The sequence below is a fragment of the Ornithorhynchus anatinus genome, chromosome 21 (assembly GCF_004115215.2).
Source record: "Ornithorhynchus anatinus isolate Pmale09 chromosome 21, mOrnAna1.pri.v4, whole genome shotgun sequence".
In the NCBI taxonomy this organism is placed as follows: domain Eukaryota; kingdom Metazoa; phylum Chordata; class Mammalia; order Monotremata; family Ornithorhynchidae; genus Ornithorhynchus; species Ornithorhynchus anatinus.
The window spans coordinates 5,389,248-5,401,881 of NC_041748.1; the positions used below are offsets into that span (position 1 = coordinate 5,389,248).

The following is a 12,634-nucleotide window of genomic DNA, read 5'->3' on the forward strand; positions in this document are numbered from 1 at the left end:
GTCCAGGTAGAAGGGAGGGAGGGCATCGCATCCCCACTGTACAGATGAGGAAACCGAGGCACGGAGAAGTCAGACGGCCGGCCGCGGTCACGTAGCGGGCGAGCGGGATGGGATTAGAACCCGGATCCTCCGACTCCCGGGCCCCCGGCCTTTCCGCCTCCACGGTGGCAGAGAGACGGTTCGGACGTGTCGATCTCAGACCCCGGCCCGATCGGCTTGTCTCCACCCCGGCGCGTAGAACGGTGCCCGGCGCGTAGGAGACACGTGACGGATACCATTAAAAAAAGAGAGGGAAAATGTGGGACGTGGACCGCGTCCAACCCCGTTAACTCGTGTCTGTCCCAGCGCTCAGTACCCTGCCCGGCACAGACCGTAAAGATATGGAAAAAAACCCAGTGCGCTCCCGTTGGGTCGGTCGTTCCCCGACTTCGGGGTTCCCGCCAGTCGTGGGAACGTAAAGAAACCGTCTCGAGGAGATCGCGAGGAAAACCTCTCGCCGCGAACGGCCAGGTGCCGCCGACTTCCTCCCGGAACGCGGCCGACGTCGTCGGAGGGTCGCCGGATCTCGGGTTGGGCGGCTCGCCCCTCGGTCGCGTCCCGAGGCGGAGAGGGAAGGGGAGGTGACCGTCCGTTCCCTTTCCTTCCCAGCAAGGGGAGACGGCGGCCGACATCCGCACCCTGCCCGACGCCACCACGGTGGACAACATCCGCTCCGTCTTCGGATGCGTCGTCAGCCGGTAGGGTGGCCTTCCGTCTCCCGGGACCGCTCGCTTCCCGCCCGATCCCCCGCGTCCTCTCCGGGCAGGCTCCAACCCGGACGGGGGCCGCGGGCCGAGGGGCGGCCTCGACCGACGCTCGCCCGGAGGCCCGTCGAGGGCGGGGACCGTGTCTGCCGACTCTAACGATGATCGATAACTCTGGTTCTCGTTAAGCGCCTGCTGTATTCCGAGCACCGTTCTCAGCACGGGGGTAGATTCGAGTTAAGCGGGTCGGACACGGTCCCCCGTCCCACGTGGAGCTCCCGCTCTCCGTCCCCGTTTGACGGATGAGGTAGCCGAGGCCAGAGAAGTCGAGCGACCTGCCCGGGGTCACTCAGCAGACGTGTGACGGAGCCGGGATCAGAGATCGGGTCCTTCTGACTTCCAGGTCCGCGCCCTGTCCGCTGAGCCACGCTGCTTCCCAACTCCGTGACGTTGTGCTCTCCCAAAGCGCTCAGTACGGCGCTCCGCACACGGCGAGCCTTCGCTAAGTACCGTCGATCGACCGACTCGGCGAAATCGCACCTCCCTTCTCGGCTTTACCGGCACATCCGCCGCTTAGGGGTATTAGGAAGACGATGTCCTCTCTGTCTTCCTAAGACGGCCTCCACCTGGTACGGTGCCTGGCATACAGTGAGTGCTTAATAAATACCGCAGTTATCACTGTTAGGATTTGGTGTGTGACATAATACTGAGATAGAAAGACGAACCTAATGCCGAGGATGCGGATTTGTGAGATGGCCGGGGCGGCGGTGTCATCGGCGGTTTAGTCCGGGGCACCGGATTAAACGCTCGAGAGAGAGTACCGCACAGTGGAATGCTAGAGATTGTGTTTATCGAGCGTCTTGTTGTTTTCCGCTCTGAACTAAGCGCCCTATAATGATAGTTACGATGTCCGTCACGCGCTCACTGTGTTCCAGGCACCGTTCTAAACCCTGAGGTAAATACGAGGTGATCGGCTTGGACGGAGTCCCCGTTCCACACGGGGCTCGCGGTCCTAATCCCCGTTTTACAGATGAGGCGACCGAGGCCCAGAGAAGTGAAGGGTCTCGCCCGAGGTCACACGGCAGACAAGTGGATTAGACCCGTGACCTTCTGACTCCCCGGCCTGTGCTCTGTCCACCGGACCCCACCGTTTCTCCAGCGTGACGGTTCACTGCGCCGAACGCTCGGCACGTCCAAGCCTGTGAACGTCATTTCCTGCCGGGTGCTGACCGGAAAGGGATCTTTACGGGGGAGTTTAAGGCGTCCGCCGTGTCGGTTCTCTGTGCCAGGCACCGCGACGGAGACGAGACAATCGGATCGTCTCATCAGATACAAGTGATCTGATCCGATCGTCAGAGAAGCATCTCGGCTTAGAGGACGGGCCAGGCAGCGGGGAGGATCCAGGTTCGGGTCCGCCGCTCGCCTGCCGTGCGACCTTGGGCCAGCGACTTCACTTCTCCGAGCCCAGGTCCTCTCGGCTTTCTTGAGGCCGAGCACCAACCGGTTGTGTCCAGCGGAGGATCCCCGGGTGTCACCTTCCGAGACGGGTCGGGCCTGGGCTTTTCGGAGACTGCCGTTGAACCGTTCCGGGGGCCGTCCGGTTCCGTCGTCTGGATTTATTCACTGCTCCGTGTGCGCGGGGCACCGGGGTGAGCCCCTGCCGGGGGGGGGGGGGTAATGATAATACTAACACTTAAGGTACCCGTTAGACGCTTACTATGTGCCGAGCACTGTTCTGAGCGCCGGGGTAGATCATCAGGTCAGACCCAGTCCCCATCCCACACGCTGATCCCCGGTTTTCAGATGAGGGAACCGAGACACGGAGGAGTGAAGCGACTTGCCCAGGTCACGCAGCAGTCCCAGTCGTGTGGCAGTCGGGATTAGAACCCAGGGCAGGGGGCGGGATGCGGACACGGTCCCTATGAGGTTGGGGGCCCGTCATGATGATGATAATGGTAATTACGTTGGTATCTGTTAAGCGCTTACTATGCGCAGAGCACCGTTCCGAGCGCCGGGGGAGAGACGGGGTCGGCGGGTTGTCCCACGTGAGGCTCACAGTCTTCGTCCCCATTTTACAGATGAGGGAACCGGGGCCCGGAGAAGTGAAGTGACTCGCCCCCGGTCACACAGCTGACGAGCGGCAGATCTGGGATTCGGACCCACGACCTCCGGCTCCCAAGCCCGGGCTCTTTCCACTAGCAGTGACAGTATTGGTTCGGTGCTTACTCTGCGTCGAGCACCGCCGTAAGCCCTGGGGTGGATACGAGGCGATCGGGTCGGACACAGTCCCCTGTCCCACCCGGGGCTCCCGGTCTCCATCCCCACTGTACTCGTGAGGAGACCGGGGCCGCGCGGCAGACAGGTGGCGGAGCCGGGATCAGAACCGGGTCCTTCCGACTCCCGGGCCTCTGCTCTAGCCGCCGGGCCACGCCGCTTCCTCGTGGGCAAGGAATGGGTCGACCGGCTCCGATGCGCCGCCCTCTCCCTAAGCGCTTAGCCCAGTGCTCCGCGCACGGTCAGCGTCCGATCGGCACCGGGCTCGAGTGACGGCCGGGGTGTCGTCTCGGCTTGTGAGGGCGGTGGCCGAGGAGGGCTGGGGGCGTCCGCGCCCCCGCGGGACCCCCTCGGGGGGGTCGGGGGCCCCCCGGCTCTTCAGTCCAGTCGACCGGTAGTACTTAGTGAGCGCCGACCGCGTGCGGAGCACCGGCCTGAGCGCCCGGGAGAGGGCCGCACGAGAGAGTCGGGAGTCGTGAACCCCGCCCTCGGGGAGCTGCCGGTCTAGCAGGGGAGGAGAGTGCTAGAATCGATTTCAGGTTGCGGGGGGAGGCTGGGGAGAGGAGAGATAGAGAAGCAGCGTGGCTCAGGTGGAAAGAGCCCGGGCTCGGGACTCAGGGGTCGTGGGTTCGAACCCCGGCTCCGCCACTCCGTCGGCTGGGTGGGCGAGTCACTTGGCTTCTCTGTGCCTCGGTTCCCTCGTCTGTAAAACGGGGATGACGACCGTGAACCTCACGAGGGACAACCCGATGACCCGGTGTCTCCCCCAGCGCTTAGAACAGTGCTCTGCACGTAGTAAGCGCTCAACGAAAACCGACGTTTATTTTTATCTTATTTTATGTGAACCCAAGTGCTGTGAGAGAGGGGAGGAGGAGGAGCACTGAAAGGCCTGGGTGACTCGGCGGGGAGGGAGAAGAAGGCGCGGAGATGAGGAGCGGTCAGTCGGGGAAGGCTTCCTGGAGGCGATGGGCCCTTAGTGGGGCGAGGCACGTGGATCTGTGACCTTCGGACATTTGGTATTTGCCCCACCCTCGGCACTTAGGTACAGTTTGATCAATTCTGTAAATTGCTCGTGTTTCTGCCCGTCTCCCCCTCTGGACGGTAAGTTCCCGGTAGGCGGGGAATGTGCCTGCCAATCGTGGCGTGTCGTATGCCCCCAAGTGCTTAGCCCAGTGCTCTTCACGACCTAAACGGTCGACAAATCCGACTGATTTCCGTTTTACGACAGTCATTGAGCACTCGCCCTGTGTCAGACGCCGTCCCGAGCGAATCCGGCAGGCGGAAGGCCCCCGGCCCGCGCGGGGCTCACGGCCCAAGTGGGAGGGAGAACGGGAGACCCGAGGCCCGGAGGAGTGAGGCGACCTGCCCGGGATCCCCCAGCAAGGTGTGAGAAGGCGAAGAGAGCCAGAGTATTTATTGAATGCGTACTGTGTGCAGAAGGACTGTGCTAAGCGCTCGGGAGAGTACAAGGGATCAGGTCCGGTTTAGAGAGGCGGCACGGTGTAGCGGCTAGAACCCGGGCCCGAGAGTCAGAAGGTTCTGATCCCGGCCCCACCGCTCGTCCGCTGCGCGGCCAGGTGGCTTCACTTCTCTGGGCCTCGGTTCCCTCATCTGTAAAATGGGGATCGAGCCCGCGAGGCCCGGGTGGGACAGGGACCGGATCCAACCTGATTAGCTTGTATTCCTTCATTCGATAGTATTGACTGAGCGCTTACTATGTGCGGAGCACTGGACTAAGCGCTCGGAATGTACAGGTCGGTGACGGGGAGAGACGGTCCCTGCCCTTTGACGGTCTGATCGGGGGAGACAGGCAAGAGCTGTAGCCGTAAATAGAATGGAGGGGATGAACATCTCATTAAAACAATAGCAGATAAATAGAATCGAGGCGCTGTACAGCTCATTGACAAAATAAATAGGGTAATGAAAATATATACGACGGTTGAGCGGACGGTTGTATCCGCCCCAGAGCTTAGTACGGCGCTCGGCGTACAGTAGGCGTCGAACGAATGCCACGGTTATTATTATCGATCACTGTCGGCACGTGGCACTCCCCCAGGCGCTCAGCACGGTGCTCCGCGCACGGGAAGCGCCCGATAAATACGATCGACCCCAGTAGACGGATTCCCCGCCCGCCACGAGCTTAACGGGCCAGCGACGGAGGGGGAGGGCGTTGGGAGCGGAGGACGGGGCGGGGGGACGGACGGGCCCCCGATCTTCCCCCGCCCCGGCCCTCTCTTCGGCCGCCGTCGGGTTTCCCGCCGTGTCCCGACGGAGGGGACCTCCCCCTCCCGTCAACAGGGAGTTGATAGAAGTGGGATGCGACGACCCCAAGCTGGCCTTCAAGATGAAGGGCTACATCTCCAACGCCAACTACTCCGTGAAGAAGTGCGTCTTCTTACTCTTCATCAATCGTAAGTTGAAGGAAACAGATCCGGCCCGGATGGCGGGGGGCGGGGGGGCGTTTGTGTATCCGAGTGTGTGCGTGTTTGGCGGGGGCGGCGGCCACGTGGAGACGATTCCCACCAGCTTCCCCGCCCCGGCCCGCTGCTGCGGGAGGTGAGGGAACCGGGAGAAGGGACCCACCCGGCACAGAGAAGGAAGGGCTTGGTTCTCCCCCTCGTCACTGCAGATCAGAATGCGAAGTGTTTAGCGTTGTATCTGGTGGTGACGGTAAAAATGGTGGTATTCGTTAAGCGCTTTCACGCCGCGCCAGGCGCTCCTCCGAGCGCCGGGGTGGAGACGGGCAGATCGGGTCGGGCGCGGTCCCCGACCCGTGTGGGGCTCACGGCTCTCGGTCCCCGTTCTACGGTTGGGGTCACCGGGGCCCAGGGAAGCGGAGTGACTTGCCCGGGGCCACGCAGCAGGTAAGCGGTGGAGCCGGGATCAGAACCCGTGGCCTCCCGCCCACCGGGGCCGCGCTCTGTCCGAGCGCTTCCTGTGTATCGAGCACCGTTCCGAGCCCCGGGGGAGGTGGGAGCTAATCAGGTCGGACACAGTCCCTGTCCCACGTGGGGCTCAAGTCTGAGTAGTAGCGGCTTTGAATCCCCGTCCTGGGGAAACCGAGGCGCAGAGAAGTGAAACGGCCGGCCCCGGGTCCCCCAGCAAGCCGTCGGCAGAGCCGGGATTAGAACCCAGCTCCTTCCTCCCACTTCCAGGCCTGGGGTCTCTCCGCTGGGCCGCTCTGCTTCCCAATCCTTCTCGGCCTCCCCTCGTCGCCCCCGTCCGCCTCCCCCAACTCTGCCCCGTCTAGCGCCGGTGAGGCGCGATCCCCCCGGGCCACTGTACCCCGGGGTAGACCTGGAGTCCCCCCCCCCCCCGTTGAAGGCCCGAACTGAGGTCGACATTCTCCCCCCCGAGTCGGGGCTCACGGAAACCGTCTCGGGACTGACAGTCTCCGCTCGCCCGGGTCGATCCCGATGCGACACCCCCGTCCCTCTGCCCCGGCAAAATCGTGAACTGGAGTCGAAACCAGCTCCCTGGAGCCGACGTGCACCACGGGTGGCTTGGGGGGCAGGGATCGGGCTACAGCGCACCCCCCCCAAGCGCTCAGTACGGTGCTCGGCCCGCGGTGGGCGCTCGATAAATGCGACCGAAGGAACGGATGCCGCCCCACAGATCCCTCCGGGACCGTGAGAATCTGAACGGGGCGGACGGCTCGGCGGGCTAGAGTCGGAGCTGAAACGGGGATCGTCGGTTTAAACCGGAAGTAAACGGGCTCGACGGCGGCGTCCTAGAATCGTTGGCCTGGGTTCCGGCTCCGGGTGATGTCCTCGGGAGCTTTCCGGGTGGATTTTCTCGGACCCGGTCGGGAGGGGGCCCCGGCCAGCCACTCCCCAGGTTTTCCCGGGGGCGGGCACCCTCCGCGGGCTTGGGGAGGCACCGTCTCCCCCGCCGCGAGAGGGGCCGCGGCCACCGGCGGCTTCTCCGGCCGCGGCGCGGACCCCTCCCTGTCGTCCCGACCCCTCGCCCCGCGAACGGGCCCGTCGCCGTCCGCGTTAAAGGCGCTCGCTCACTTTGCCCCTCGCCTCGCTACTCTCCTACCGCGACCCGGCCCGCAGACCTCTGCCTCTCTAATGCCAGCCTTCCCACTTAGCCTCGATCTCGTCTCTCTCGCCGTCGACCTCTGGCCCGGAACGCCCTCCCTCTTCGTATCTCCCAGATCGCTACTCTCCCCCGCTTCAAAGCACCGTCGAAGGGCCGTCTCCTCCAAGAGGCCCTCCCGGACCGAGCCCTCCTTCCCCTGCCTCCCACTCCCTTCGGCGTCACCCTGATTCGCTCCCCCCGTCAGCCCGGCGGCACGTGGAAAGGCCCACTGCAGACGTGGTTGCCTCAGACCCTGTGGCTCCTCAGTCGGGGCTCCTGGCGAGGAGCCACGGTGAAGGGGCGGGTCCCAGCGGGGCGGGACGTGGGCCGGGCCCGGGTCCCCGTGCGTAGGTGTGATTTCTTGCGGTGCGTGCCCGTCCCCCGGACCGGATCCGCCGCGGGCTGTGCGGGGGTGCGTGTCAGCGTGGGTGCGGGGGACGGAGCGTTCTCCCCGGAGGTCCGGCCGGTCTCCCGTTGGGAGCGAAGCCCAGGGCCGTCCCCGAGGCCGACTCCTCTTTCCGTCGGCCCCTCAGATCGGCTGGTGGATTCCACGGCGCTGAAGAGGGCTATCGAAAACGTCTACGTGGCCTATCTGCCCAAAAACACCCACCCGTTCCTCTACCTCAGGTAACGGCCGGCGCCCGCTGACCGGCCCCGCTCCCGCCTCGCGGTCCGCGCGGGAGGCCCGGGCGTCCGGACGGGGACGCCGCGGTCCCGGGGGCGGGGTGGGACGGGACGCCCGTGAGGGCGCTTCTTACCCGAGGCTCGGGGCGAGACCACCCCCGGTTTCTGGGAGGGGAGCGGACGGAGGGCGGGTCGACCGCCCCATCGGCCGGGTCGCGGCGAACCCCCGCGGGTGTCCGTAGGCCGTCTGGGACTGCTCCCCCCTTTCCGCTTTCATCCCGGCTTCCTTTTACTCACTTCGGCCGCCCTTGGGCCGTCGGGACCTCCGGCCGGGGAAGGGCTCGGAGGGGACTTCTTTTGTTTCAGATGGTATCCGTTGGGCCCGTACTACGCGTCGGGCACCGGTCTAAGCACCGGGGGAGATCGGAGCTGATCGGGTCGGACACGGTCCCCGTCCCGCATCAGGCTCACGGGTCTCGATCCCCGCGCTGCAGGGGAGGTGACCGAGGCGCACGGAAGTGAAGCGGCCGGCCCCGGGCCGTGCGGTAGACGGGTGGTGGAGCCGGGATTAGAACCCGGGGCCTGGCGACTCCCGGGCCCGCGCTCTAACCGTCGGGCCACGCCGCTTCTCGTGGACGCGCTCCGCTTGGCTTGTTCCCGGCGGCGGTGAAAGCGTCGGAGGGGGAGGAGGCTAGCCTGACGGGCCGCCCCGCCGCCCCGGGAGAGGGCCCGGAGCCGGGGGCCGGCCGAGCCTCTGAGGGGTCCCGGCCGTGGACGAGCGTCAGCCGGATGGGTCGGCGGGGGCGGAGGCCCCGAGGGCTTTGGGGTTTTTTTTTTTTTCACTTTCTCTTTTCTTCTCCTCCCTCGCTCGCCCTGGCCGTGCCCGTCCCTCAGCCTGGAGATCGCCCCCCAGAACGTGGACGTGAACGTCCACCCGACCAAGCACGAGGTCCACTTCCTCCACGAGGACAGCATCCTGGAGCGGGTGCAGCAGCACATAGACGGCCGCCTCCTGGCCTCCAACTCCTCCCGGATGTTCTTCACCCAGGTGGGGGCCGGCCCGCGGCGCGGCGCGGGCGGGGCGGCGGGCGGGGGAGGCCCCGGTGAGGAATCTCCGAAGCGGCGCGGCCCTGTCGTCCGAAGGACCGGCCCGAGGGACCCGGGTCCCGTTCCCGGCTCCGCCGCGTGTCTGCTGTGCGACCTCGGGCCGGTCACTTCACCTCCCGGGGCCTCGGTGACCTCACCTGGGAGAGAAGGATTAAGTCCGTGAGCCCCCCGCGGGACGGGGACCGTGCCCGACCTGCTTTCCCAGCGCGTAGGACGGGGCCTGGGACCTAGTAAGCGCTTAACAACTATCACGGGGATTATCCTCATTGAAAATGAGCGGGGATAACAACGTTGGTATCCGTTCAGCGCTTACTATGTGCGGAGCACCGCTCTAAGCGCCGGGGGAGATGCGGGGGTCATCGGGTCGTCCCGCGTGAGGCTCGCGGTTAATCCCCGTTTTGCAGATGAGGCGACTGAGGCCCGGAGAAGTGAAGTGACTCGCCCGCGGTCACACGGCTGACAGGTGGCAGGGCGGGGATTCGAACCCGTGACCTCGGACTCCCGAGCCCGGGCTCTTCCCACCGAGCCGCGGACGGGCTTTTTTCCTCCAGAGAAGCCAATCACATACTGTACCCCGACCCGATAATGACGGTGGTATCTGTTAAGCGCTTACTGTGTGCAGAGCACCGTTCTGAGCGCTGGGGGATACGAGGCGATCAGGTTGTCCCACGTGGGGCTCACGGTTTTAATCCCCCTTTTACAGATGAGGTAGCTGAGGCACGGGGAAGTTAAGTGACTTGCCCGAAGTCACACGGCTGACAGGCGGCGGAGCCGGGATTCGAACCCACGACCTCTGACTCCCAAGCCCGGGCTCCTGCCCCTGAGCCAAGCTGGGTGCCCCACGGGCCTAGGGGATAGGGGATCAGCGCGGCTCAGTGGAAGGGACCCGGGCTAGGCAGTCGAGGGGTGCGATTCTCATCCCGGCTCTGCCACTCGTCTGCGGTGCGACCTTGGGCGAGTCGCTTCCCTTCTCCGGGCCCCAGTCGCTTCATCTGCAAGATGGAGATTAAGGCGGTGTGAGCCCTGTGCGGGACGGGGACCGTCCCTGATTCGATCACCTCATATCTATCCCGGCGCTTAGTACAGTGCCTGGCTCGCGGCAAGGCGCTTAACGGATACCGTGATTATCATTACGGTTATCGAGCCTGGACCTGAGAGTCGGGGCACCCGGGGGGGGGGGGGGGGGAGGGTCTGATCCCAGCCCCGCCCCTTGTCCGCTGGATGATCTCGGGCAAGTCAGTTGGCTTCTCCGGGCCTCAGTTCCCTCATCTGCCAAATGGGGAGTCGATACCTCGTGCTCCCGCCTCCTCGGACTGTGAACCCCACGTGGGATCCGGGTATCTTGAAGCTCAGCGCGGTGCCTGACACCTAGAAGGCGCTCACCAGATTCCACACCGTTGGGGTCAGCGAAGGGAGGGTCCGAGCCTGACGCCCGGCCTGTCCGAGGCACCCGGCGGCGGCCGCCGGCTCCCCTTCTACACCGTAAACGCGCTGCGGGCGGGCGGTCTGTCCCTCAGAGGTACTCTCCCGAGTGCTCGGTAACAGTGCTCCGTAGGCGTTCGGTCAGTGAGATCGGCCGCTCGATCGATTGGGCGGGGTCCCGAGCCCCCCGTCCGACAGAACCCCCGACCTTCCAAACCGTCGCCGAACCGGGCGGATCCGGTCGAGCGATACGCGGCGCTCGCAGAGGCCCCCGGGACGCGTCGCTCCCCCGGCCTCTAAGACCGTGAGCCCCGTGTGGGACGGGGGATCGGGTCCGACGACCGCCGGCGATCCCCTCCGGCCTTCAGCGCGGCGTTCGGCCCGCGGTAGTATCGATTAATAAAGATCGGTATAAAAATAATAATAAAGTTCCCGTTCCCGTTGGGCACTTGCTACGTGCCAAGGACCGTACCGAGCAGCGGGGTAGATACGAGGTGATCAGGTTGGCAGTCGGCGCCCGTCCCGCAGGGGACTCACGGGCCGAGGAGGAAGGAGGACAAGATGAGATGGCCGAGGCCCGGGGAAGTGAAATGACTCGCCCGGAGTAGGGAGTCGGCGGAGCGGAGATCCGAACCCGGGTCCCCCGTCGCTCCCAGACGCGGGCTTCTTCCACCGGGCCGGGCCGCCCCGCGGGTGCTTAATCCCCTCGTGAATAGCCAGCGGCCGTCTGGTAGCCGGAGTCTGGAGAGAGAGCGCCGGCTCCGGCCCCGCCTGGCCGCGTGACTCGGGCGAGCCACCCGACCGCCCCGGGCCCGCCCCCCGTCCCCCCGCCCCCGTCCCCGGGCCGCGGCTCTGTGCGTACGGGGGAGGAGGGTGCGGTTCAGGGAAGCGAAGCGCCTCCGTCGCGGTTGCGTGGGCCCGGCTCCCGGCCCCGGGCCCCACCGTCCCTCCGCCCTCTTGCTTCCGCTCCAGACTCTGCTGCCCGGCCTCGCCGACCCTTCCGGGGAGGAGGCCACGCAGTCGTCCGCTGGCGGCGGTCCCCCCTCCTCGTCGTCGTCGTCGTCGTCGTCCCAGGGCCCCGGCGGCAAGGTGTCCGCCCACCGGACGGTCCGCACCGACGCCCGGGACCAGAAGCTCGAGGCCTTCCTGCAGCCCGGGGGCGGCCCGCCCGCGGCCCCGCTCGCCTCCGCCCCCCGGGACCCCGCGCCCGGGAGGCGGGAGGCCGACGCGGCGGAGCCCGAGGACCGCCCGGATGAGGCCGCGGGGAGCCTGGACCCCGCCGCGGGGACGCCCGGCTCGGATCGGGGCAGGCAAGGCTCCGGGGCCCGCGGGCGGCGTTCGGGGGGAGCCCCCGGCTGGCCCCGACTCGCCCTCCGCCTCCACGGGGGAGGCCGGGTGGCGCTAGGCTCTCCGCCTCTTGTCATTCGGGTGTCGGTTAAGCCCCGACTACCCGCCGGGCTAGATAGACGGGCTCCTCTCCTACCCTCGCGCACCCTCTCCCGGCCTGACGAAACGCACGGTATCTCCGGGGGCGAGGAGAGGGCCGCGGGGCGTTTTGCCGTGGCGTTTTCCCTGACGGATCTTCCCCGATCCCCCGCCCCCCGCCTTCACCGAGTACCGGGGGAGGCTCCGAGGGGAGACCGAGGGCCAGCCCGGGGCGCCGGGGGCCCCTTCCTCAGCGGAGCGATGGGGCGGGGAGGCCATCGGGGCGGGTGAGGAGTGCGAAGCGCCGACCCTCAGCCAGCCGTAGGACTTGGGGAAGGGCCTGCCCCCCGCCCACGGTCCAGCCCGGAAGCCAAGCGACCGCGTCACCCTAGCCGGGGAGGGGGCCGGAATTCGGCCGACCGGTCGGGAACGGAACCGGGAATCTCCTTTTCAGAAAGAGGGCGCGGGAGGATTCAGACGGAGAGACGGAGGAGGAGGAAGGCGGCCAGGAGATGACGGCGGGAGGCGCCCCTCGCCGGAGGGTCATCAACCTGACCAGCATCCTCACCCTCCGGGAAGAGATCGACGAGCGCGGCCATCGGCGTACGGAGCCTCGAGTCTCGGCGCGCGTTAAGCTAAGCGCCGGGGGGTGGATGCCGGGGCTTCGGTTGAGACCCCGCTCTCCCTCCCCCGGCCCCGTGCCCCCGCCCCGGACCCCTTCCGGGGCTCACGCCCCGGTGCGGCGGGCCGGGCGGGAGGGCACCGGAGGCAGGGGGCCAGTGAAAGCTCCTCTGCTCCCGTTTCGGGGGGGCTTGAGGGGAGAGATGGTGAGAGGGCAACTCGTTTAGAAAGCGTTAAAGAACGGGGAACGTTCGTTCAGTCAGTCATTCATTCGACTGTATCTGTCGAGCGCTTTCCGTGCGCAGGGCACCGTACTGAGCTCTTGGGAGAGTTCA

The 12,634-nt window shown here is 66.3% G+C and overlaps 1 protein-coding gene across 6 annotated transcripts in view; it reads left to right on the forward strand.

The window, feature by feature from the left end:
* MLH1 (mutL homolog 1) overlaps window positions 1-12,634 on the forward strand; it is a 41,064-nt gene that overhangs the window by 19,327 nt on the left and 9,103 nt on the right. For 4 of the 6 annotated variants that reach the window (XM_029048979.1, XM_029048983.1, XM_029048980.2 and 1 more), the window contains 6 exons: window positions 649-737; window positions 5,316-5,428; window positions 7,634-7,727; window positions 8,619-8,772; window positions 11,226-11,563; window positions 12,133-12,281. In XM_029048979.1, the coding sequence (XP_028904812.1) occupies window positions 649-737; window positions 5,316-5,428; window positions 7,634-7,727; window positions 8,619-8,772; window positions 11,226-11,563; window positions 12,133-12,281 (937 nt within the window). Of the gene's footprint in view, window positions 1-648; window positions 738-1,805; window positions 2,393-3,761; window positions 4,402-5,315; window positions 5,429-7,633; window positions 7,728-8,618; window positions 8,773-11,225; window positions 11,564-12,132; window positions 12,282-12,634 lie in introns of those variants that run through there. The other 2 variants (XM_029048984.1, XM_029048985.1) reach the window with 2 other exon arrangements.